Source organism: Macaca nemestrina, chromosome 1 (genome assembly GCF_043159975.1).
Source record: "Macaca nemestrina isolate mMacNem1 chromosome 1, mMacNem.hap1, whole genome shotgun sequence".
Lineage (NCBI taxonomy): Eukaryota > Metazoa > Chordata > Mammalia > Primates > Cercopithecidae > Macaca > Macaca nemestrina.
In genome coordinates this window covers 223,624,682-223,651,679 of record NC_092125.1, presented here as the reverse complement: position 1 = coordinate 223,651,679, position 26,998 = coordinate 223,624,682, and the positions used below count along the sequence as shown (strand labels likewise).

General features: G+C 48.7%; 1 protein-coding gene across 1 annotated transcript; it reads left to right on the top strand.

Annotated features, from left to right (window-relative positions):
- The first annotated feature begins 484 nt into the window (after positions 1 to 484).
- On the top strand, positions 485 to 21,215 carry LOC105473134 (phosphogluconate dehydrogenase). Its single transcript, XM_011726768.3, has 13 exons — positions 485 to 606; positions 1,108 to 1,183; positions 1,863 to 2,042; positions 3,929 to 3,994; positions 4,970 to 5,088; positions 8,666 to 8,735; positions 11,968 to 12,102; positions 13,606 to 13,795; positions 18,072 to 18,202; positions 18,461 to 18,594; positions 19,593 to 19,692; positions 20,146 to 20,268; positions 20,351 to 21,215. Exons 1-13 carry the CDS (start codon positions 599 to 601, stop codon positions 20,468 to 20,470), a joined length of 1,452 nt encoding a protein of 483 aa, XP_011725070.2. The 5' UTR covers positions 485 to 598; the 3' UTR covers positions 20,471 to 21,215.
- The last annotated feature ends 5,783 nt before the right edge of the window (positions 21,216 to 26,998 follow it).

Genomic DNA, 26,998 nt, shown 5'->3' with positions numbered 1-26,998 from the left:
GTCACCCGCAGTGAGCGGTCGCACGGCCCCACATCAGGATCGCCCTGAGGCTCAGCCTTTCCCGGCCCCATTCCGAGTGCGTACAGGACAGAACCAGCACGCCAGGCCTCTGCCCCAGAGCAGAGGGCCACGATGCGGACCCGCACAGTGCACCGCAGTGACCTGAGGAAGGAGCGACGGACGCTGGCGCCAAAGGCGTCCGAGTGCCTGGTAAACTGTAAAGCGCAGTCCTGCGTGAGTTGCTATAGCTACGGCTGCGCCAGACGCACAGCTTGCAGGACCGAGGTGCAGGTGGGAGGAGCGGAAAACTCTGCGCGTGGGCGGGGAGCCCCGACCCTCGCCGGGGCCACGTCAATCTAGGTGCTCGGCGCTCTACTGATCCGGCCCCCGGGAGTGGGCGGGCACGTTTGCCTCGGATGGTCTAACAGGCGTCGGAGAGAGCCAATGGCGTGGCTCACAGCTCCACCCCTTCTATTCGATTGGCCGGCGCCGAAAAGCCGGGCGCGAGGGCCGCAGCCTCTGGAGGGAGCCGCAGCGGGTCTCTCCCTCACTCACTCTCCGCGCTTCCCCGCTCTTCGGTTCTGCTCTGTCCGCCGCCATGGCCCAGTGAGTGACTCGCCAGGCGCAGCCGGGCTCGGCCTTAGCGGGCGGGGAACTTTTGGGGGGTCGGGATCTCCCTCGTTCTCTCCGACGCCTCCCATCCTGGAGGTCGCCTGAGCTCATTTGGGGTTCTGGGACCCTCGTCCGGCGGCGTCTCGGGCCCGGAGCTCCTTCCCTGCGGGCCCGGCCCCCTGCTCTCTTGGCCGCGCAGGCTCGGGGCGGGGCGGGTCCTTTCGACGGCCAGGGAGGAGGCGCGGCCAGGCCTCGCCGAGTCTGCAGGGACACCTGCGGGACGCGTGCCAGCCGGAGTCGGGCGCGAGGGCGGGGCTGGGGGCCGCCTGCCCGGCAGAGGCTCTGCAGCTTGCGCGCCCGGCTTCGGGGGGCCCCGGAGGCGCGGAGGAAAGTGCAAACTCCCACTCACGGCCAAACGGGGAAGGACCGGGCCCCTGGATTTCAGCGCGTCGAGCGGCGCTGACTCTTTCCTTTGTTCTGTTTCTGCCTCTTCAGAGCTGACATCGCGCTGATCGGATTGGCCGTCATGGGCCAGAACTTAATTCTGAACATGAATGACCATGGCTTTGTGGTAAGCCGCGCGGGCGCATTGTCTTCTCTTTGGTGCCCGGGCTAAGAGGCCGGCGATGGGTCTGGGAGCTCACGGGTCTCCTGGCCGTGCTTTGCGAATGCGCTCTGTTGCTGCTCATGTCTTTTTGTATGGAAAGGAGAAGCACCCTGTAGGCTTGGGCGGGCCGATCCCGACCTTAGTCCGGCGGAGTGTGCCTGTGGGTCCGTGAGGTTCACAGCCCGAATGAACGGATTAGTGTCTAGTAGAGACGAAGGGTGCGGGAGGAGAACCCCTGCTGGCTGTGTAGAGCTCTAACTTGATTGCCTGATGAGATCTGGGGAGAGTGAAAATGTTTCTTCTAAATGCTAAAGTGGCTTAGACGGCAGGATGATCAGTAGCAACAGACAGAGCCTGTTGAACCAGCCGGTTCCTGGATTTGATTTTGAGTCCTAACAGGTTGGTTGTGGATTCTACCTGATACGCCGGGGGTAGTTGGTCTTCGCCTCGGTTCTCTGCCAGTTTCATTCTACTGAGGTGACATAACTTTACAGTGAGCCTCCCACAGCTTGGGGAGGAAAAGGCAAAGGCAGATCTGACCTCCCCAGAGCTTGGGCTGAATGGAAAGGTCATTGTTACTTGGGCCACAGTCTGAAGGTCTTATGTGTCCTGGATCTCCTACTCAGGCCTTTTGTCCTTCTAGGTCTGTGCTTTTAATAGGACTGTCTCCAAAGTTGATGATTTCTTGGCCAATGAGGCAAAGGGAACCAAAGTGGTGGGTGCTCAGTCCCTGAAAGAGATGGTCTCCAAGCTGAAGAAGCCGCGGCGGATCATCCTCCTGGTGAAGGCTGGGCAAGCTGTGGATGATTTCATCGAAAAATTGGTGAGGCCAGCTCTGCTCTCAGCTGCTACCACGATAACAGCTGGTTTTGGTTTCTTCCTTTCTCCTTTTAACTCCAGAGATTTTGTTTTTCCAATTTATGCTAAATTCTGACCAAATGATTGCTTAACTGTCGCAGTGTTGGTTAACTTGATCGGCACTTATGAAGTAACTTTGTGCTTTGCTGGTAGTAATTCTGAGAATACTAACAGACATTTCAAGAAAAATTCATTAAGGCAGGGCACAGTGGCTCAGGCCTGTAATCCCAGCACTTTGGGAGGCTGGTTCAGATGGATCACTTGAGCCCAGGAGTTCGAGACCAGCCTGGGCAACATGGCGAAACCCTGTCTTTACATAAAATAAAAAAAATTAGCTGGGTATGGTGGTGGAAGCTTATGATCCCAGGTTCAAGACCAGCCTGGCCAGCATGGTGAAACCCCATCTCTACTAAAAATATAAAAATTAGCTGGGTGTTGTGGTGCACACCTGTAATCCCAGTTACTCGGAAGGCTGAAGAATGAGAATCACTTGAACCTGGGAGGCAGAGGTTACAGTGACCTGAGATCGTGCCACTCCAGTCTGGGCAACAGAGTGAGACTCTGTCTCAAAAAAAATGAAAATAAAATCAAGATCTTCTTAGGGAATCCTAGGGAACTGGATGCTTATTTTTGTACCAAACAATTTGTTGGCTTTAGCAGGTGTATCTTTTTTGGAAAAAAAAATGTAGGGGAACCAGTGAAAATAATGTATTTAGATACCCCAAAATAATTCTGTAGTAACAGCCCTGAAAAAACCCAGGCACTACCCATTTAGAAGAAATATTTTGCTGTAAGCAGTGCAGTGGTACCTCAGGGGAGGCTGAGCATTCCTTTTCTAGAGGAGTGACTCCTTTTCTAGAGGAGTGGCATCAACGGTGAGGTTGTTTCCACAGGAAGATGGATTTGTAACCAGTATGCCACTGTTTTTCAAACAGATGACCTAGAAAGGAAGAACACTGAGTTTAAAAAAAGGACATAGTAAATTTTTTGTGTGGCAAGCTGCCTGTGCTCAGTTTTAGACAGAGAAAACTGAAAAATGGTGGATTATTCTTCAGTATAGGAAAATAGTAAGTAATGTTAACTGGAGCCTTGTAGGGGGAAGATTGAGTAATAAATAATAAAGCCCAGCCTGGTTGGTGTGCTGTAGGTAGATATTCATGTTCAAGGCTCTGTCTCTTCCTGATCTCTGAACTGTGGTCATAAAATCATTCATTCATACACTAAAACATTTGATATGTATTTACTGAATCCCCACTCTCTTCTAGACACAGACATTACAGTCAGTGTTTAATCTATTTACTTACTTAAAAATAGAAACGGGGTCTTGCTATGCTGTCCAGGCTGGTCTCAAACTCCTGGGCTCAAGCGATTGGCCTGCCTCAACCTCCCAAAGTGTTGGGATTACAGGTGTGAGCCACTGAGCCCCGTCAGCCCTAAACTTTTAAATAGAGTCCAACTCTAGCCACAGAGAGGATTATTGAAGATTAAATAGGCTGGGTCCATTGGCCCCCTGCCAAGCCAGGAGGATCTTTTGATTTTGAGCCCAGGAGTTTGAGACCAGCCTGGGCAACGAGACCAGCCTGGGCAATGTGGTGAGACTCCATCTCTACAAAAAAAATTTTTAAACTAACTGGGCATTGTGGTTCAAGGAGTTCAAAGTTGCAATGAGTCATGTTCACACCACTGCAGGAGTTCAGGGTTTCATTGAGCCATGTTTGCACTTCTGCATTTCAAGCTGGGCAACAGAATGAGACTCTTTTTAGACTATATTTATTTGGAATAAATTCTTGTTTTAATTTGCCAAGGTATGTTTCATTTCTGGTCCGTCTTAATGCTGGTGTCTGGTTACAGGTACCATTGTTGGACACTGGTGACATCATCATTGATGGAGGAAATTCTGAATATAGGGACACCACAGTAAGTGTTCTTCAGTCCAGATTCTTCCAGGTTCTGAGAACATTCAAAAAAAGTGTCAGCATTGCATATGTGACAGTAGGGTGAACTGCCCTGTGGTCCTGAGTTTTGTGAGATTGCTACTGATGTGATAGTTCTCAGCCTTTTTTTCTGTTAAGACACACTTGGGGGCTGGGCGCGGTGGCTCACGCCTGTAATCCCAGCCCTTTGGGAGGCCGAGGTGGGTGGACCACGAGGTCAAGAGATCGAGACCATCCTGGCTAACACGGTGAAAACCCGTCTCTACTAAAAATACAAAAAATTAGCCTGGCATGGTGGCACGCTACTCAGAAGGCTGAGGCAGGAGAATTGCTTGAACCCAGGAGGCAGAAGGTGCAGTGAGCCGAGTTCGTGCCACTGCACTCCAGCCTGGGCAACAGAGTGAGACTCCATCTGGAAAAAAAAAAAAAAAGACACACTTGGTGGGTGAGATTCTCAGTCACACATACATCTCAGAGGATGAATACTCAGATACAGCGGGCCGAGAATTATGTTTTAACTCCTCCCCTTCCCCTTCCAAGTAATCCATGATATGTCAGTCTCTAACTGGTTTAGAACCACTCCTCTAATGGTATCAAACGCTGAGGGAAGTCCTGTGTGCTCTGAAGTACTGAGTGGCATTAAGTTGTATTAAACCTACTCTTAATTGAGTCTTATTCAAGGTCTTTTCCAGTAAAATGCCAATGTGTGTTTGGCTTAATTATTTCACTTTGGGGAAGAGGTATGTATCTTGAATGTCCGTAGTTGTTTTGTTTTAACTTCTACACATAGGGGATTAACTTTTCTGAGTCATCAGTTATTCCTAGATTCTTGGGTCATTTCCTGTCAAATGTAGGCTCTCCATACCTATCTTATACTTCCTCTCAGTTATAAGGGAAACATTTTTTGGGAGCATAATGAAACATGGAAGCATAATGAAATTATTTTTCTGTCCTTCAGAGACGGTGCCGAGACCTCAAGGCCAAGGGAATTTTATTTGTGGGGAGCGGAGTCAGTGGTGGAGAGGAAGGGGCCCGGTATGGCCCATCGCTCATGCCAGGAGGGAATAAAGAAGCGTGGTGAGTGCCGTCAGCACTGTATCCATCTCTGTACAAGGGAGCTACACTTTGAGAACAAATAAGCCAGGAGCAGTTCTGCCACCCTGATCTCTGTGGTGCCCTGAGGGTGAGACCTAGGAGATGCCGGCAATTTCTTTTATCGCTTTGATATAATGTGCGATATGTGCACAATCCTCTTTTGCCTTTTTTCTTCTGTTATTTCTATCAAGACTGATACCTGAAGTTCTAAATAGGCTTTTTTTTTTTCTTGCCCAGGCAGGAGTGCAGTGGTGAGATCTTAGCTCACTGCAACCCCCATCTCCTGGGCTCAAGCAATTCTTATTCCTCAGCCTCCCAAGTAGCTGGGACTACAGGCGCATGCCACCATGCCCGGTTAATTTTTTGCCTTTTAGTAGAGACAGGGTTTCACCATGTTACCCTGGGTGGTCTCGAACTCCTGACCTTAGGCGATCTGCCTGCCTTGGCCTCCCAAAGTGCAGGGATTACAGGTGTGAGTCACCATGCTCAGCCTCTAAATAGGCTTTAAGGAAGCAGTTTAGATACTGTTCTGTGCAATGTCCAGATGTAGGAATAAGGTCTGCCTCTTTTTGCTGATATGTAGCCCAAAAGTAACTTTATGTAATAATCATGGGTGGGCATAGTGGCCAATGCCTATAATCCCAGCACTTTGGGAAGCTGAGGTGGGAGGATCATTTGAGCCCAGGAGTTGAAGACTAGCCTGGACAACAAAGCGAGATCTTGTTTCTACAAAAAAAAAACAAAAAAAAAATTTTTTTTGTTTTTTTTTTTTTGGAGTCTTGCTCTGTTGCCCAGGCTGGAGTGTAGTGGCGCGATCTCGGCTCACTGCAAGCTCCGCCTCCCGGGTTCACGCCATTCTGCTGCCTCAGCCTTCTGAGTAGCTGGGACTACAGGTGCCCACCACCATGCCTGGCTAAGTTTTTGTATTTTTGGTAGTGACGGGGTTTCGCCATGTTAGCCAGGATGGTCTTGATCTCCTGACCTTGTGATCTGCCCGCCTCGGCCTCCCAAAGTGCTGGGATTACAGGCGTGAGCCACCACGCCTGCAATATGATTCTTTAAGCCTGGGCACGGTGGCTCATGCCTGTAATCCCAGCACTTTTGGAAGCTGAGACAGGAGGATCACTTGAGGTCAGGAGTTCAAGACCAGCCTGGCCAACATGGTGAAACCCCATCTCTACTAATAATACAAAAATTAGCCGGGCATGGTGGGGGGCCCCTGTAATCCCAGCTACCCAGGAGGGTGAGGCATGAGAATCACTTGAACCTGGGAGGCGGAGGTTGCAGTGAGCTGAGGTAACACTACTGCACTCCATCATGGGTGACAGAGTGAGACTCGGTCTTAGTAAAAAAGAAAAAATGATTCTCTAAATTACCTTTCTGGTGAATGAGTCTGGGGATTCTCTTCAGTGTGTTACTAATGAAACACAGAAGTAGAGAGACTTTCCTGCTTCTCAGAAGTTTAAACTGCTGCGTGTGCAGTGGCTTGCACCTGTAGTGCCAGCTATTCAGGAGACTGAGGTGACAGAACTGCTTGAGACCAGGTGTTCAAGGCCAGCCTGGACGACATAGTGAGACCCTGTTTCTTAAGAAAAAAAAAAAGGTTTGAAAATACCTCAAAGCACCTGCACAGTGAACAGTTAGAAGGGCAACCAGAAGACAATGCACATAAAAGTATTTGACATACGGAGTGCTCCAGTTGTTTCCATCAGTTCTCTTTCCTCATACTGTGCTGGCAGAAGTACAAATGGCACCTTTACCTGAAGGACACTGTAAAAGTTCAGTAAAGCTCTGCAGTTTCCAGTGTAGCTGTCTTCATCCCTAATCCTAAATGTTAACTTTGCAACCCTGTAAGATTTCATGTCTGCACCAAGAACTTTTTGTGAGGAAGCCCTGACTGGCCAATAGGGAGCAGAACAGCGAGAGAAAGCCTCAGGAGTAATACATCCCCGTGCTGAGCTGTGGAAAGAGTGAACAGCGGCCTTTCTCTGAATGGTAATGTAGCTCTCAAAAACGCTGCCTGGTTCTTAATCCAGATGTCCAGAACCATTCTGTGCCTGGCAGCACACATCCAGACAAGTAAAAGAGGGTCTCTTCACTTGCTAAAAGCCATTATAAGGAGAAATCAAGAAAAGGGAAAAAATTAAAAGAGGATCTCTAAAGGAACTTTGGTATTGCTTGCTGTTTGCAATCATACCATCTGCTGCTGCTGTAATAGAAGTTTCTGAGCCGGGTGTGATGGCTCATGCCTGTCATCTCAGTGACTCGAGGCTGAAGTGGGAGGAGTGCTGGAGCCCAGGAGTACAAGACCAGCCACATCAACATAGGGAGACCCCGTCTCTGCAACAACAACAAAAAATTTGCCAGGCATGGTTGCTCATGCCCATGGTCCCAGCACTTTGGGAAGCTGAAGTGTGAGGATTGCTTGAGGCCAGGAGCTCAACACCAACCTGGGCAACATAGCAAGATCCTGTCCCTACAAAAAAATGTTTTTAATTAGCTGGCTGTGATGGCACACACCTGTAGCCCCACCTACTTGGGAGGCTGAGGCAGGAGGATCATCTAAGTCCAGGAGTTTGAGGCTGCAGAGAGCTGTGATTGCGCCACTGCAGTCCAGCCTGGGCAACAGAGTGAGACCCTGTCTCTAAGAAGACATTTCTTCTGGTGCTTTGGTGATGCTTCTGCTCAGCCTTTCTGTCTGTAGTCTCAGTCTGATAGTCTAGTCTCTGCTCTGAGAGTCCGCCAGGATCTGGAGAAGGGCGCCAGTTTCAGTCAAGGGTCTGAAGTTTAGCTTGAGAACTTAGCACATTCATTATCTTTTTTTTTTTTTTTTGAGACGGGAGTCTCGATCTGTCGCCCAGGCTGGAGTGCAGTGGTGCCATCTCGACTCACTGCAAGCTCCGCATCCCAGGTTCACTCCATTCTCCTGCTGAGTAGCTGGGACTACAGGCACCTGTCACAACACCTGGCTAATTTTTTGTGTTTTTGTTAGAGACGGGGTTTCACCATGTTAGCCAGGATGGTCTTGATCTCCTGACCTTGTGATCCGCCTGCCTCGGCCTCCCAAAGTGCTGGGATTACAGACATGAGCCACTGCGCCCAGCCCATTCATTATCTTTTTGTAGGCACTTCCACCTCCCATTAGAAACAAAAAGATGGGCCTGGTGCGGTGGTGGCTTATGCCTGTAATCCTAGCACTTTGGGTATCCATGGTGGGTGGATCACTTGAGCTTAGGAGTTTGAGACCAATCTGGGCAACATGGCAAAACCCCATCTCTACAAAATCCAAAAAAATTAGCTGGGCGTGGTGTCACACACCTGTAGTCTCAGCTACTTAGAGGGCTGAAGCAGGAAGATCACTTGAACCTGGGAGGTTGAGGAGGCTGCAGCAAGCTGAGATCACACCACTGCACTCCAGCCTGGATAACAAAATGAGACTCTGTCTCAAAAAAAAAAAAAAACAAAAACGGAAAAGATGGGGGTTGGTGTCTATGGGTATATAATTGGGCTCTCAGCCTGTCTCTTCTCATTAGCTGAACCGCACTGTTTCTTTCCACAGGCCCCACATCAAGACCATCTTCCAAGGCATTGCTGCAAAAGTAGGAACTGGAGAACCCTGCTGTGACTGGGCAAGTTCTGGGCTACTCTTTAAAGCCAGTTTGCAACACGAGCGTGTCTAAGTGATCAAGTGTGCAGAGAAAGGCCATCATGGTCTCCCAGTGGTTAGCTTGGTGACATAAACGTCTCAATCTTTGATTGCTAGCATAGCCAACGCCTAGAATGCATGCCTGCTGTTCACATCTTTGTATCTTAACTGACTGTTCATAGCCTTGAGGTTGATACTAAAAGCAGCCTTCTGTAATTCATCTAAAAGATGGATCCCTTAAAAAGGAATAGGATGAAGTGAAGTAACATTTTTTTTTGAGCCATATTATTTCACGGCCAAAGGAAAGAATGTCAGAATCAAAAGTGGCGTTTGCTTGCATGGGTGAAAGGAAGAGGACTGAATGTACTGTTGCCGTGTCAAATGTCCTGGCCATGAATGTGGAAAATTCCCCTTCCCATACTGTGGGATTCAGGCATTCTGTGCTTGAACAAAGTCACTTGTGGACTTGCACCCTCACTGAATGCGAAGGAGGCCTAGCCTAGTTCATAGTGCAGTGGCACCATCTTGGCTCACTGCAACCTCTGCCTCCCAGGCACCCTCCTACCTCAACCTCCTGAGTAGCTGGGACTGCAGGTGCATGCCAGCACGCCTTTCCAATTTTTGTATTTTTTGTAGAGATGGGGTTTCACCATGTCGCCCAGGCTGGTCTCGAACTCCTGGACTCTCAAGTCATCTGCCTGCCTTGGCCTCCCAAAGTGCTGAGGTTACAGGCATGAGCCACCATGCCCGACCTCATGTTGCTGTTAAAGTAAACTTTATCTCATTTGTAGTTCAGCCCATGCTGTGGAAGGAAAAAAATAGGCTCAGGAGACCCGAGTGGCAATTCTGGCTTTCTGTTAACTGTGACATCAGGCAAGCCATGTCCCTTCATGGACCTCAGTTTCCTTATCTGTAAGATACGGGGTTGGACTGCATGATCTCCAAGCTCTCTTTAGCTCCTGATTCCCTTTAATTTTATATTAGCAATTTTAATGCTAATTTTCAATTTTATTTTATATCAGATGAACAGTGAGGTTGAAACAAGGACTCCAGAGTCCAGGCCTCTGAGGAATCCAGGAAGCCTCCCTCCTGGGCCTGCCAGTGCTTGGCTTTGGCTTCAGCAGCTCACCTGTCCTTATCTTTTCACCAGTGGTTGGCCATTGAGCTCAGTCAGAATCTGCTTAGGGTAGAAAGAGGCTGGTGCTGGGACTGACTTAAAGGGCTGAGTAATCTTCTCATTAGTATGAAGGATTGGAAAGGGACTTCTGTTCCCTGATAGTAGATGACCGTGGTAAAAGGCTGGGCGCAGTGGCTCATGCTTGTGATCCAGCATTTTGGGAGGCTCCCTTGAGACCAGGAGTCAAGGCTGCAGTGAGCAGTGATCATACCACTGCACTCCAGCCTGGGTAACAGAGTGAGACCCTGTCTCTTAAACAAAAACAAAAAGATCACTGCAGTAAAAGCAAGTGGTAGCAACTTCTTCTTCTTTTTTTTTTTTTTTTTTTTGAAACAGAGTCTTGCTCTGTCATCCAGGCTGGAGTGCAGTGGCGTAATCTCAGCTCACTGCAACTTCCGCCTCCCAGGTTCAAGTGATTCTTATGCCTCAGCCTCCAGTGTAGCTGGGATGACAGGCATGTGCCACCATGCCTGGCTAATTTTTGTATTTTTGGTAGAGATGGGGTTTCACCATGTTGCCCAGGCTGGTCTTGAACTCCTGGCTTCAAGTAATTGGCCACCTCGGCCTCCCAAAGTGTTGGGATTATAGGTGTGAGCCATCGCACGCAGCCTGCAATTTCTTTTTATATACACACACTTAGGACAAAGTCATGAAGAGAAGCACCGTCCTTGCTTCTGCGTGTGTTGATCAAGCAGGTGCTCCTTAGTTCATGGCTGAAGTGGCAGGAAGGGTAAGGTAAAGTAAGATATTAGTAGCCATGTTACTGTATGACCAGAGTGTCAAAATCAGAAGTCGGCGGGGGCAGCAATAGAAACATGGACAAGGCCAGGCATGGTGGCTCATGCCTGGAATCCCAGCACTGTGAGAGGCTGTGGTGGGTGGATCACCTGAGGTCAGCAGTTTGATACCAGCCTGGCCAACATGGTGAAACCCCATCTCTACAAAAATACAAAAATTAGCCGAGTGTGGTAGTGTGCTCCTGTAATCCCAGCTCATCGGGAGGCTGAGGCGTTAGAATTGCGTGAACCCAGGAGGCAGAGGTTGTGGTGAGCCAAGATCACACTGCCACACTCCACACTCCAGCCTGGGCGACAGAGTGAGACTCCGTCTCAAAAAAAAGAGAAACATGGACAGTGGAGTCCTGATGTAAGCGTCAGTTGTATTGGTCCAGGTGCTGACAGCCAGGAGAGAGACTGCCACGTCATCCAAACACCTGGCCTCCTGGGCAGGTGGCTCCCTGTCATGGAGCTGGGTGTAGATGACTGAGAGCCTGATGCCATGAACTGTTTGGCTCTCATCACTCCCTTTGTTCCAGTTCCTTGATAACTAAATCATTTTCAGATAATCTGGCTTCCCAGTTGCTTGTCTGTAGGGATAGACTCTGTTGACCAGACTAACATTTGTAACCACGAAGATCCATAGTTAAGGTTTTCATCCTACATTCATAAGCTGGTATTCTGATCTTATATATCTTGCCAGCTTATCAATAAAGATCTGGTCAATGATGGGGCCTTGGAAGGACTCCTTTCTGGGCTTACAAGGTTGAAACCTTGGATCTAGGGTCATTTTACTTTTCAGTAGCCATTAGAAACAACTACATTTATATTTTGAAAAAACAAAAGTGATTTAATTAGCCAATATATTTTAACCTATAGTTGCTAGAAAAGTGGTAACTTTGGGGAAAAAAGGACTTTTTTTCTTATGGGTAGGGGCTGGGAAGGCGGGGAGTTGCTTTGAATGATGAGAAAGACTAGAAAATACAGGCTAGAGAGCTATAGGTATTGAGAGTGAATTCAGGGACTTTGAGGAACCTTGAGAAGAATGAGTCTAGAATTAGTGTTAAATAATACTGTTCTGGATTGAAGCTCGTATTGAATTGCTATATGATTCTTGTATCAAAAATACTGTATTCATTTTATACTTGTTATTTTTTGTGTGGAGAGGTAGCCTTGCCAGGGACGTTGGCGTCAAAGCTGATGTGGACTTCTCTGGTGTGTCACCTGTCTCTCTGAAGGCCTCTTGGTGCTTGTCCTGACAGGTGGGAGATGAGGGAGCAGGCCACTTCGTAAAGATGGTGCACAACGGGATAGAGTATGGAGACATGCAGCTGATCTGTGAGGCATACCACCTGATGAAAGACGTGCTGGGCATGGCGCAGGACGAGATGGCCCAGGTGAGGCCCCGGCACTGCCTCTGTGTCCATTCTGCAGGGAGTGCTCACTTTGCCATGGACACTGAATCTTTTCTTCATTCCTATCCCCTTGGCCGTTCTGGTGGCCTGCATGGACTCAGCCTAATTTAAGGGAAACTGTTAGTAATAGGGCTGTACGCTATGCTACTTAGTCACTAAGCAGAAAGTCCCCACAGAGTCTGGGTGGTTATCATCGCCACCGTTTAGCGTAACTGACCTGGTGTCAGGCACTGTGTCACTCCACATACCTGTCTCATGTACTCCACAGTTGTCCCACATGGCAGGTGCAGCAGCAGCTTTCTTTTCTCATCCAGTTGGGATTGGCATTTTGATAGTTAATCCAAACAGTCAGTCCACGTAGGGGCACCAAAGCATTTCCCCCAATATTTTATTATGAAAACATCCAAACATGCAGCACAGAAGCTGAGAGTTTTACGGTGAACACCTGGACACACACCGCCTCCTTTCTCCCGCCACAGCTTCCTGTACGAGCCTTATCAGTGTCTGTCCACCGCCCACCAATTTCATCTCAGTTTTTGGATACATTCAAAGTAAACTGCAGGTATCCATACTTTTGTTTTCCCTAAATACTTTAGATGAATGTATCTTTATCATGAGGGAAACATAGATTTTAACTGAAAACACAGGAAAGGACCTTCATTCACCCATCATTTTTTGTAGGGCCAAGGCCTTCTCGTTAAGTATGGTTTGCTGATGCGCTTTCTAGTCATGTCTTACCATCTAGAATTTCTAGTTTCAGTTATTTCTAATGGGAAATGATTTACAGACACTAGCAAGGCATACAGGATAGAAGCTTTCCAGGTTTTTTGTTGATTTCCTCCGAGTTTTTTATTCGTGTCATCCTCACTTATTTTGACTATTGTTTGTTCCACTGGCTTGCTGTTAATTGTTCTAAAACATTACCTTAGTTTTCTTTCACAGAAAAAATGCTTTTCTTTTTGTGTTCATTTTTAATTGGTGTATATAATATTTAATGTGTTCGCTTAGCAAACACACGAGTGCTTTACTATATGCCAGGCATGATTCTAAATGCTGGGGATATACTAGTGAAGAAAGCAAAGTGCCTGCCCTCCTGGAGCTGGGAAGACAGAGAGAAATAAACAAACAATATCAAACTAGTTAGCGATGACTGTGAGAGTGAAGAGTAAACTGGGGCGAGATCGGGTGATTGCAGAAGGCTCCTGGGGAGGCGACCGCACAGAGACGTAAGTGAAGTGAGGAGCCCTTGGCTCTGAGGAGACAACACTTCTGGTGGCCAGAAATTCAGCATAACCAGGTTCAGAACAAACACAACTGACTCTGGGTTAGCATAAAACTCAGCCAGCAGGAGCAGAAGTCCCCAGGCAGACGCGAGCAGAGCCTGCTGGCAACCGTGAACACTGGTCAGCATGGACATTGGACAAGGGGCTTCCTTGCACAGCCCTCATTCCTCTAACATGGTTCTCTCCTGTGTTCTGCACATAGGCCTTTGAGGATTGGAATAAGACAGAGCTAGACTCATTCCTGATTGAAATCACAGCCAATATACTCAAGTTCCAAGACACCGATGGCAAACACCTGCTGCCAAAGATCAGGGACAGCGCGGGGCAGAAGGGCACGGGGAAGTGGACCGCCATCTCCGCCCTGGAGTACGGCATACCCGTCACCCTCATTGGTAATGTTATGCTTTTCACTTGGGCCCTTTTGTCCACTGTTCTGATCTTGATATCTGGAGGACTGATACAGACTGGTCTTTAGAGAATCTCTTCAGCCTTCTTCAGCTTTCAGAGTGCCTTTTGCTCTTTCTTGTGTTGAAGAAGCTGACAGTGTGAGAGAGGCTGACACTGCTTTTGATTCTCTTCTTTGTAGTTCTTATCTTATTCATACAAACGGTGAGGTAAATTCAGAAGTGACTGTCCTTCCTATCCAGTTTTATCTTTGGAATATTTTAGCATTAGTGATGTAATTGTAGTCAGTGATCTAAGATCTTATTTATGAGGCAGGTAACTTCAGTGAAATTTTTCATAGAAAAGTTCATCAATAACAGGGCCAGGCACAGTGGTTCACGCCTGTAATCCCAGCACTTTGGGAGACCGAGGCGGGTGGATCACAAGGTCAGGAGATCGAGACCATCCTGGCTAACACAATGAAACCCCGTCTCTACTAAAAATACAAAAAATTAGCTGGGTGTGGTGGCAGGAACCTGTAGTCCCAGCTGCTCGGGAGGCTGAGGCAGGAGAATCACTTGAACCCAGGAGGCAGAGGTTGCAGTGAGCCGAGATGGCACCACTGCACTCCAGCCTAGGCGACAGAGCGAGACTCCATCTCAGAAAAAAAGAAAAATTAGCCGGGCATGGTGGCAGATGCCTATAATCCCAGCTACTCAGGAGGTTGAGGCATGAGAATCCCTTGAACCCAGGAGGCAGAGGTTGCAGTGAGCAGAGATCGTGCCACTGCACTCCAGCCTGGGCATCAGAATGACACTCCATCCCCCCGCCAAAAAAAGTTCATGAATAACATAGGCTTATGTACTCAGAAATTATTAAAATTTTCCTTTTTTCCCCCTAGATATTAAAAAAATAAAAATTACCTATCCATTTGAGTCCTTGTTGTTTTGCTAAGTTCCTTCCCCTTCCTCTTTTAGAAGAAAGCCACTATCCTGAAGTTGGTCTGTATCCTGCCCACTTGTTTTTATCTTACATTAATGAGCTAAGCATCAAACTCAGATAAGGAAATAATAAAATAGAAAACAAGAGGGGATTAACAATATCAAAATCTTGGCAGTGGGTGGGGGGGGGTTGGTTTTTTTGTGTGTATATGTTTGTTTCTTGAGACAGAGTCTTGCTCTGTCGCCCAGGCTGGAGTTCAGTGGCATGATCTTGGCTCACTGCAACCTCCGCCTCTCAGGTTCAAGTGATTCTCCTGCCTCCGCCTCCCGAGTAGCTGGGATTACAGGCATGCGCTACCATGCCTGGCTAATTTTTGTATATTATTAGTGGAGACGGGGTTTCACCATATTGGTCAGGCTGGTCTCGAACTCCTAACCTCAGGGGATCTGCCCGCCTCGGCTTCCCAAAGTGCTGGGATTGCAGGCATGATTCACCGTGCCCGGCAAAGTTGGTTCTTTAAGAGTAAAATGGCCGGGCACGGTGGCTCAAGCCTGTAATCCCAGCACTTTGGGAGGCCGAGACGGGCAGATCACGAGGTCAGGAGATCGAGACCAGCCTGGCTAACACGGTGAAACCCCGTCTCTACTAAAAATACAAAAAACTAGCCGGGCGAGGTGGCGGGCGCCTGTAGTCGCAGCTATTTGGGAGGCTGAGGCAGGAGAATGGCGTAAACCTGGGAGGCAGAGCTTGTAGTGAGCTGAGATCCGGCCACTGCACTCCAGCCTGGGTGACAGAGCGAGACTCTGTCTCAAAAAAAAAAAAAAAAAAAGAGTAAAATACATAGACTTCTGGCAGGAATGAAAAGGGAGAATGAAAGATGCCTCTCGTGGTTAATGAAAGGCTGATCTTTGCTTCTGGCAGAATGTTCTCACTATATTAAACAGAATTGGGCCAGGCACTGTGGCTCATGCCTGTAATCCCAGCACTTTGGGAGGCTGAGGTGGGCGGATCACGAGGTCAGGAGTTTGAGACCAGCCTGACCAACATGGTGAAACCCCATCTCTACTAAAAATACAAAAATTAGGTGGGCGTGGTGTTGCGCGCCTGTAATCCCAGCCAGTCAGGAGGCTGAGGCAGGAGAATCACTTGAACCCGGGAGGCGGAATTTGCAACGAGCCGAGATGGCACCACTGCACTCCAGCCTGGGTGACAGAGTGAGACTCCACCTCAAAAATAAGAAAACAGAATTTTTCCTGTTTGCTCCTCTAGATACAGGTTGCCTTTCTCTCCCTAGACTCTTCTCACCTTTTGACCTCCCTGTTTATTGCGCCTTGCCTTATTGATGAACTGTGGTGTAAGGCAGAGTAAGGAGGGAAGTCGGTGGTTTCTACAGTTTGGTGCTGTGTAGGAGGAAGTTGGCTGCTTTTAGCAGATCTGAGCCATAACATAGGTGAGGAGGGAGGGGCCAATAGCTAGGAGCATGGACTCAAGTATATGTGGATGAGGGCCGGGGGCCAGAAGGGGAGGGGTATGTGGGGATGGCTGAGGGGCAGCCCAGATAAGACTTTCAACACTGGGCAGCAGCGTCTACACAGGCGGTCTGTGTAGATCCCTGCATCTCACTTCCCGCAGGGCTGACCAGTGGCCAGAGGTGGGACTGGCCAGGTTCGGCCCAGCCAAGTCTGGGAGCAGAGGACACTGAGTGAGGGATCCCCCGGGCCACCCTCACTGGGCTGTGGCTCTCCTGACACCACAAGAGAGGTCCAGGAGCTCCTACTCTCCTCCTGTGGATCCATATACCCCTTCGCCCAGGGTGGCTGGGCCCACCCCCTGGCTGAGAGCCATCATTTGTGAACTAACAGGGAAGTCTTCCAGCTGCCCTCTTCCCCCTGTAACAGGAAGGGTTTGCCTCATCACCCGTTGCACCAGTCATCTTACAAAGCTTCCTTCTAGAAATGCTAAGTCATCCTGTGTGTGCATTTGGGCCAGGAGAGAGGTAGCTGCTTTCGTGTGTTTTGAGTAGGGTTAGCAATCTCAAGCCATAGCTGCTCCTCTTTCCTGAGAAATACAGTCCTCTGTTAGTTCCCCGAGATTTTACTTCATTTTGTCTGTGGGGGAAGAGTGGCTGAAGAGTCATAGATTCTAACAATAAATTGTCAGTTGGGCAAGTAGTCTTTTATAAGGCATACTTTCTGAAAATACTAAACGTCTTAATGTTAAAGTACTACGTTGACTTTTTAATTCAAATGAAGTAAAGTGGTGAAACTTTAATGACTACAGCTATACTGAAAACCGTAAAATATAAAAAACCTAACATTTCTTTGAGAGCTGTCTGTAAATGTGACTTCTCAATGTAAAATCTTAAAAAAAAAAAAAAATTAAAGTCCTCTAAATTGAATTTGAAATTTTACTCATGGACCAACACTGAGTATTCTACATAACAGTGGTTTTTATTTTATTTTCCTGGTTTTAGAGACAGCGTCTCACTCTTGCCCAGGCTGGAGAGCAGTGGTGGGATCATGGCTCACTGTAGCCTTGAACTCCTGGGCTCAAGTGATCCTCCCACCTCAGCCTCCCAACGTGCTGGGATGACAGGTGTGAGCCACCACGCACAGCCATAACAATGGTTTTTATCTCTTCATTTTCCCTCAAAACTCCCTTTTGAATGTCACGTTCATCTTTGTGGTTGGATACTCATATTTATATTGGAAGATTGTCTTGGAGTTTTGGTTATCAAATTAACTGTTTAGAGCTTCTGATAAAAGTTCCTTCTGATCCATGTCAACTTTCGTGGCCTAAGGTTGAAACTTTCAGCGCTTTGTATAAACAGACTTTCCTGCTCCATCTTTCATCTGGTTGCTATGTGAACTTTGGTAATTTTCACGCACGCCCGTGTGAAAAGACCACCAGACAGGCTTTGTGTGAGCAATAAAGCTTTTTAATCACCTGGATGCAGGTGGGCTGAGTCTGAAAAGAGTCAGCGAAGGGAGAGCAGTGGGGCCGTTTTATAGGATTTGGGTAGGTAGTGGAGAATTACAGTCAAAGGGGGTTTTTCTCTTACGGGCAGGGGCAGGGGTCACAAGGTGCTCAGTGGAGGAGCTTCTGAGCTAGGAGAAGGAATTTCACAAGGTTAATCGCTCAGTTCCGGTGGGGCAGGAGCAAATCACAATGGTGGAATGTCATCAGTGAAGGCAGGAACCGGCCATTTTCACTTCTTTTGTGATTCTTCACTTACTTCAGGCCATCTGGATGTATTCGTGCAGGTCACAGGGATATGATGGCTTAGCTTGGGCTCAGAGGCCTGACAGTAATCTGTTTCCTCTTCCCGATCCCCCCTTGTAGGAGAAGCTGTCTTTGCTCGGTGCTTATCATCTCTGAAGGATGAGAGAATTCAAGCTAGCAAAAAGCTGAAGGGTCCCCAGAAGTTCCAGTTTGATGGTGATAAGAAATCATTCCTGGAGGACATTCGGAAGGTGGGACACAGTCCCTGGCAGTGGTCTTTGTTGGTCCCGTGGAAGGCAGTGGGGGTGGGGATTGTTGTGGGAGAACACGCGAGGCCACGGGATGCCAGGTGGAATGAAGTTCAACCTTCACTTGGATCTTGACTTACAGCTTTTTCCTAGAATCTTGTCCCTTCTGGGATCTCCACTGCTGATGAGAATAAGACTGATAGACACGAGGCGGTCACTCTCCTAATGGCAATCCTAACAGGTCTCTGTGTCACTCTTCAGGCCCTCTATGCTTCCAAGATCATCTCTTATGCTCAAGGCTTTATGCTGCTAAGGCAGGCAGCTACCGAGTTTGGCTGGACCCTCAATTATGGTGGCATTGCCCTAATGTGGAGAGGGGGCTGCATCATCAGAAGGTAAGTGAGAGGCAGCCCAGGGTCCGACGGGAAGGATTCATGCTGCTGTGCAGAAGTGCGATCTTAGGACACTCAGCTTGATCAGTTTCCAGGGGTGGGCAATTAGCCCCGTCACTGGGCACAGGCAGCAAGATAGGTTTAGATTTTGTGGCTCCCTTCTTCACTATACCTCAGTTGCTCTACCTAGATTGTCCACACTACACCTTTTTTTTAAGTAGTTCTGTGAGAACTGTCATGCCCTCTGGCCTTGCCTCTTGGGACTTTTGCTGTGTATTTTCATTGGAAATGTCAAATCATAGAAAACGTAGCATTCCTACACATGACGTTACATCATTCTCATGCTGGCTGAAGATTCATTTGATGAATCTGATTTTTCTGAAATAGATGATTCTGGTGATTCAGATGATTCTAATATTAGTTCTCTTTAGAAATAACTCCAAGAATAGTTTTTATATTTTATTTTCACATTGAAAATCAGTCAGATTTGCTTCAGCCTCAAAAAGCGTGTTTAAGTAAAATTAAATGAGCGCTGGCAGGGAGCTGCACTTTAAACAGGAAAAGGGTTAACAGCTAGCTCGAAGAGATAAGAAATGTAACTTTGTACTTCACTAGGGTATACATCGGCTTCCAACTTACTTCCCTGTTAGAGTTAAGATTCATTGCTTTCGGCCTGGTGCGGTGGCTCACGCCTGTAATCCCAGCATTTTGGGAGGCTGAGGCAGGCGGATCACAAGGTCAGGAGATCGAGACCATCCTGTCTAACATGGTGAAACCCTGTCTTTACTAAAAGTACAAAAATTAGCTGGGCGTAGTGGTGCGTACCTGTAATCCCAGCTACTTGGGAGGCTGAAGCAGGAGAATCGCTTGAACCTGGGAGGCAGAGGTTGCAGTGAGCTGAGATCATGCCACTGCATTCCAGCCTGGTGACAGAGCGGGACTCCGTCAAAAAAAAAAAAAAAAAAAGACTCATTGCTTTTTTCCCTCCTCGATTATTTCAGTGTATTCCTAGGAAAGATAAAGGATGCATTTGATCGAAACCCGGAACTTCAGAACCTCCTACTGGACGACTTCTTTAAGTCAGCTGTTGAAAACTGCCAGGTACGTAGCCTAGAGCTGGCGCCATGGTTACTCTACCTCCCTGGGGCCATCAGTTGTGTTTTTTTGTTTGTTTTTTGAGACGGAGTCTTGCTCTGTCTCCCAGGCTGGAGTGCAGTGGCCCTGCAATCTCCACCTCCTGGGTTCAAGTGATTCTCCTGCCTCAGCCTCCTAAGTAGCTGGGATTACAGGCATGCCACCATGCCCAGCTAATTTTTTTTTTTTTTTTTGTATTTTTACTAGAGATGGAGTTTCACCATGTTGGTCAGGCTCATGTTGAACTCCTAACCTCGTGATCCACCCGCCTCAGCCTCCCAAAGTGCTAGGATTACAGGCGTGCGCCACCGTGCCCAGCCTCACCATCAGTTTTTCATTTACCCACATTGATGTGAATAAAAATCTGTCAGCATCACCAGGGGCAGATCACTAACCTCTGGCCATGCATTTTGTGCTCAGGACTCCTGGCGGCGAGCAGTCAGCACTGGGGTCCAGGCTGGCATTCCCATGCCCTGTTTTACTACTGCCCTCTCCTTCTACGATGGGTACAGACATGAGATGCTTCCAGCCAACCTCATCCAGGTAAGCCTGTGGAGCAGGGGTTAACCTGGCTGGCCGCTGGGGGACGTGTGCCATGGACTGTCCTGACTCCCTCGTTTCCTAGGCGCAGCGGGATTACTTCGGGGCTCACACCTATGAACTGTTGGCCAAACCAGGGCAGTTTATCCACACCAACTGGACAGGCCACGGTGGCAGTGTGTCATCCTCGTCATACAATGCCTGATGGTGCTGCTCCTGTCACCCTCCACGATTCCACAGACCAGGACATTCCATGTGCCTCATGGCACTGCCACCTAGCCCTTTGCCCTATTTTCTGTTCAGATCTTTTTTTAAAGTGTTGTTAGAGACTCCTGAGGAAGACACACAGTTTATTTGTAAAGTAGCTCTGTGAGAGCCACCGTGCCCTCTGCCCTTGCCTCTTGGGACTGAGCAGGAGCTGCTCATGTGCGTGAGAGTGGGAACCATCTCCTTGCGGCAGTGGCTTCCGCCTGCCCCATGTGCTGGTGCGGTTCCCATCACGCAGTCGGGAAGGATGTTTGTGCACTCGGATCAACTGGAACCTCTATCATGCGGCTGAATTCCCTTTTCCCTTTACTCAATAAAAGCTACATCAGACTGATGCTCTTTCTCCAGATTCTTAGTCTCGCCTCGGCCGCATGGAGCCATTATCCCCATTGGCAGAAAGATTTTTCTTTAAAAACAAAGACTAGAATAACAAGAAACACCACATTTAGGATCATGCTTCACTCGGAGGTGGCAGGCAGGGAGGGCGCACCAGAGGCTGTAATACACTGGGCGTGTTCTCTTTCTCCAGTTGGGCAGTGGGTACGTGGATGTTCACTGTAACGTGCTTTTTCTTTCGTCTTTTTTTTTTTTTTCCTGCTCCTGGCAAGCTGTGCGTGACATTCGTTATGCCTTTTTGTATGTCAAATACTTCATAATAAACTTTCTAGAGAATTACGCTTTAATGAATGGCTCAGCTTGGTCTGATTGATTTCCTTTCCCACACCTGTCTCTACTTGCTTTAAGTCAGGCCCAGGGATTCAGCGTGGGATTTTGAACAATCTAAGCCTGCTCCTTAAACTAGGCTTTTCACTTTTATCTTATTTACTCAGAAAAAATAAACCCTGCCGGCAAACTGATACGGTTGTGTGGCCTGGGGCCAATGTAACTGTTTCCCTGCCACGGTTTGACTTCATGATGATTTCCCTGGAGTGCTAAGAAAGTCCTAAGAGTTGCCTAAGCGGAGCAAACAGCGCCTGTGCCTCAACAGCTGGTGTCTACAGTATGACCTCTCACCTCTCAGGGCTAATGTGAAGGAGACAGTTTTCATTAAATCAATGTAAAAAAATTTTTTTTTTTTTTTTTGAGATAGAGCCTTGCTCTGTCTCCCAGGCTGGAGTGCAGTGGTGCGATCTCAGCTCACTGCAAGCTCCGCCTCCCGGATTCACGCCATTCTCCCGCCTAAGCCTCCCGAGTAGCTGGGACTACAGGCACCCGCCACCTCGCCCAGCTAATTTTTTTATATTTTTAGTAGAGACGGGGTTTCATCGTGTTAGCCAGGATGGTCTCGATCTCTTGACCTCGTGATCCGCCTGCCTGGGCCTCCCAAAGTGTTGGGATTACAGGCGTGAGCCACCGTATTTTAAAATTTTGTTTAGAGATGTCTCGCTATGATGCCCAGGCTGATGTCAAACTCCTGGGCTCAAGCGATGCTCTTGCCTCGGCCTCCCAAGGTGCTGGGATCACAGGCAGGAGCCACCGTGCCCCGCTACCAACTTTTAACTCAGCCTAGATGTGAGTTCTTCGCTAGATCAGCCCCCACTCACCCCTCCTGCCCTCCCTGTACGATTAAGAGAAGCCTGAGTAGCCGCATGTGACGGGATTGTTCTTTAAGGGTTGTGAAAGGCACTGTTCAGTGGGGATCTTTTGACCTGGCTCTGAGGGTGATGGATGGACGCTGCTGGAAGGGAGAGAGAACAGCAGGAGGTCAGAGACTAAGTGTCAAAGGGCCCATGATGTTTGAAATGGTAATGATCAGAAGGGAATCCACTCAGGCCCTTTCCGCTTACCTTCCAAAAAGCTGTGAGTGGTGGAGTTTGGTTTCAAATTCAGCCCTCTTTGCTTACTAGCTATTAGACTTTGGGGAAATTATTTACTATCTGCTGTGTTCTCAGTTTTCTCATTTATAAAATGGGAAATAAGCACCTGTGTCCTTGAGGCTATTCTGGGGTTTCACCAAGGGAAGACAGAACGGTGCCTGGCACATAGTAAATACCTACACAAGTGGCAGCAAGGCTGGGTGCGGTGGCTCACACCTGTAATCCCAGCACTTTGGAAGGCTGAGGTGGGAGGACTGCTTGAGCCCAGGAGTTTGAGACCAGCCTGGGCAACATAGTGAGACCCCCATCTCTACAAAAAATAAAAATTAGCTGGGCGCAGTGGTGCACACCTATGATCCCAGTCACCTGGCAGGCTGAGGTGGGAGGATCGCTTGAGCCCAGGAGATCCAGGTTGCAGAGACCCATGATCACACCACTGTACTCCAGCCTAGGTGATAAAGCAAAACCGTCTCAAAAAAAAAAAAAAAAAAAAAAAAAAAGGGGCAGCAATTACTACCATTGAGTGTGCCTGACCCCTGGACCCCTGGAGCAGTGGTGGGTTTTTAAACTGGGTCTTGCTCTTGCCCAGGCTGGAGTGCAGTGATTTGATCACTGCTCACTGCAACTTTGAACTCCCCGAATTCAGGGGGTCCTCCTGCCTCAGCCTCCCGAGTAGCTGGGTCTACAGGCATGTGCCACCACGTCCCATTCATTTGTTGTATTTTTTGTACAGACAAGGTCTGGCCATGTTGCCTAGGCTGGTCTCGAACTCCTGGGCTCAAGTGATGCTGCACCCACCTCGGCCTCCCAAAGTGCTGGGATTTCAGGCATGAGCCACCGCGCCCGGCTGCAGTGGTGTTTCTACAGACAGAAACCAGATGTTACCGCTCAGCACCAGTGATGAATTTGCTTTGCACCCCAGTCTTCAAAAGGTTTCTAGTGGGGGTGACTCTGTGTGCTGCGCAGCAGGTGTAGAGGTTAAGAAAGGTCAGAGCTGGCCGGGCGCGGTGGCTCAAGCCTGTAATCCTAGCACTTTGGGAGGCCGAGACGGGCGGATCATGAGGTCAGGAGATCGAGACCATCCTGGCTAAAACGGTGAAACTCTGTCTCTACTAAAAAATACAAAAAACTAGCCGGGTGAGGCGGCGGGCGCCTGTAGTCCCAGCTACTCGGGAGGCTGAGGCAGGAGAATGGCCTGAACCCGGGAGGCGGAGCTTGCAGTGAGCTGAGATCCGGCCACTGCACTCCAGCCTGGGCAACAGAGCAAGACTCCGTATCAAAAAAAAAAAAAAAAAAAAAAAGAAAGGTCAGAGCTTCTCAACCTAACCTGCTTGCGACTCCCCCACTCCCACCCTGCCACCCCACTGAGATTTGAAAAAATACAGATTCTTCCATCCTGGCTAACACGGTGAAACCCCGTCTCTACTAAAAAATACAAAAAACTAGCCGGGCAAGGTGGCGGGCGCCTGTAGTCCCAGCTACTCGGGAGGCTGAGGCAGGAGAATGGCGTGAACCCGGGAGGCGGAGCTTGCAGTGAGCTGAGATCCGGCCACTGCACTCCAGCCTGGGCGACAGAGTGAGACTCCGTCTCAAAAAAAAAAAAAAAAAAAAAGAAAAAATACAGATTCTGATTCAGCAGAATCCTGAAAATGGCTCTTCGTGGGGTGCAGCCCCATGTTCTGCATTTCTCTTTGAGACAAGGTCTCGTTCTGTGGCCCAGGCTGGAGTGCAGAGGCACTATCACAGCTCACTGCAGCCTCAACCTCCTGGGCTCAGGTGATCCTCCTAACTCAGCCTCCTGGCTAGCTGGGACTCCGCGTGCACACCACCATGTCTGGCTAATTTCTAAACTTTTTGTAGAGATGGGCTCTCCCTATGTTGCCCAGGCTGATCAACTCCTGGGCTCAAGCGATCCTCCGGCCTCAGCCTCCCAAGTGCTGAGACCACAGGCAGGAACCACCATGCCTGGGCCTGGGCTCCAATCTTGGCTCCGCCACAAATTCAGTCTTACTTCACAAGTTAGTTAACCTCTGTGTGTATCTTCTCATCTATATAAAAGGGATGATAATAACACCCCTCACAGCCGTCTTCAGGATGAAACACAAGGCACTTGCACCACAGCCGGCCACACAGTGAGCACCGTGTAAGGTTCACTGTTTATTACATGCCTCCTGAAGGGAGCTTGCTAGACAATTCTGAGTGTGGAAGGAGGTGGAAAGATGAAATGTGCACACCGACAGGTCAGTCTCAGCTCACTACAACCTCCGCCTCCCAGGCAAGCGATTCTCTTGCCTCAGCCTCCCGAGAGCTGAGATTACAGGCGCACGCCACCATGCCCGGCTAATTTTTGTATTTTTAGTAGAGATGGGGTTTCACCATGTTGGCCAAGCTGGTCACAAACTCCTGACCTCAGGTGATCCACCCGCCTCAGCCTCCCAGAGTGCTGGGAATACAGGTGTGAGCCACCACGCCTGGCCAAGATTGATTTTTGTATTGACATTTTACAGTGCATTTTTTTTTTTTTTTTTTGAGATGGAGTTTCACTCTTGTTGCCCAGGCTGGAGCGCAATGTACGATCTCAGCTCACCGCAACCTCCGTCTCCCAGGTTCAAGCGATTCTCCTGCCTCAGCCTCCCCAGTAGTTGGGACTACAGACATGCAGCACCACTCCCGGCTAATTTTTCTTTTTGCATTTTTGTAGAGATGGGGTTTCTCCATTTTGGTCAGGCTGGTCTCGAACTCCTGACCTCAGATGATCCACCTGCCTCGGCTTCCCAAAGCGCTGGGATTAACAGGTGTGAGTGAGCCACCGCGCCCGGCCAATTACAGTGCAATTTTAAGAAAAACAAGTAATTGGCCGGGCGTGGTGGCTCAAGCCTGTAATCCCAGCACTTTGGGAGGCCAAGATGGGTGGATCATGAGGTCAGGAGATCGAGACCATCCTGGCTAACACGGTGAAACCCCATCTCTACTAAAAAATACAAAAAACTAGCCAGGCGAGGTGGCGGGCGCCTGTAGTCCCAGCTACTCGGGAGGCTGAGGCAGGAGAATGGCGTGAACCTGGGAGGCGGAGCTTGCAGTGAGCCGAGATCCGGCCACTGCACTCCATCCTGGGCGACAGAGCGAGACTCCGTCTCAAAAAAAAAAAAAAAAAAAAAAGAAAACCAAGTAATTGCTATTAAACTTAATATTTATGGAACCCTCCTTAATGCAGATGAAAAGGATGAAAGAAACCCACAAAGGTCTTTGTCTTATTTATGGTGAGGGCAGTGGACAAAGCGGAAGCTCAGAAACTAGCCTGCTCATAATCAAATCTGGGCTCTACCACTTCCCGGTAGTTTAGCCTCGGGCAGAGTTCTTTCACCCGTTTCCTCATGTAAAATGGGGCTAACAGCACCTACTTTTGAGGGCAGATGAGATATTAAATGAGTGCCTAGAGCGAGGACAGGTGCAAAGTGCTCAGTGTCACGGCAACATTGCCGGCGGGCATCCCTGGCCTTGTTTCACGCTGTAGTGCAACACTGACACCTAGTGGTCAGATTATACGGCTACTTCTTCAGGAAGAAAGTGTTTCAACCAAATATTAGTATATCCTTTTTTCATTATTATTTTTTTTTTTTGGAGACAGTGTCTCCCTCTGTCACCCAGGCTGGAACGCAGTGGTGCAATCATGGCTCACTGTAGCCTTGAACTGGGCTCAAGTGATCCTCCTGCCTTGGTCACCGTAAGTGTTGGGATTACAGGCTTGAACCAACACACCCAGCTCCATTTTCTGTAATGAATACCTCAGCCCTCGACCTATTTCTCAGACCCTTTTTTTTTTTTTTGAGACAGAGTCTTGCTTTGTCGCCCAGGCTGGAGTGCAATGATGCGATCTCAGCTCACTGCAACCTTCACCTCCTGGGTTCAAGTAATCCTCCTGCCTTAGCCTCCCAAGTGCTGGGATTACAAGCATGTGCCACCATGTCCGGCTAATTTTTGTATTTTTTTCGTAGAGACGGGGTTTCATCATGTTGGCCAGGCTGGTCTCGAACTCCTGACCTCAAGTGATCTACCCACCTCGGCCTCCCAAAGTGCAGGAATTACAGATATAAGCCACCGCTCCTGGCCTCTGAGACTCTTAAGTGCCTCTGTATTGCACATATGTCACTGGAATAATGTTCTTTAATCCTGGGAAGCAACTGCTTTAAAATGAGGGAACACACAGGTACGAAGCACAGGAACTGCCTGGGACGAACTGTTAACTATTTCTTTAGCTCTTATGGGAGGCAATTGTTCAAAACCTCACACCTGCCTTGTGAGGTTGGAACTACTGTCCCCAATTGATAAATGACGACATGAAGTTTGGCCAGGTCCTGTGACTTGCTTGGGGTCACCAGGTTCGAGGGAGGGAGCTGGGCTCTGCAGCCACGGTGTGCTCTAGAGTGGGACTGCTCACCAACCAGCGCCCGGCCTGCTCTCCTGCTGCAGGCTTGGGCTCACCCTGGATGGTCTGCCCTGCCCAGCCCCACACTGCCCACTAGGGAAATTCATCAGAGGCCTCCTCTGCTTGGGCTGGAGGACTGTCCAGGTAGACTGGGATGCCCACAGGGAGCAGCGGACAGAGGCGAGAAATGCCTGTCATTTCCAGATGCCACCCACAGAGCAGG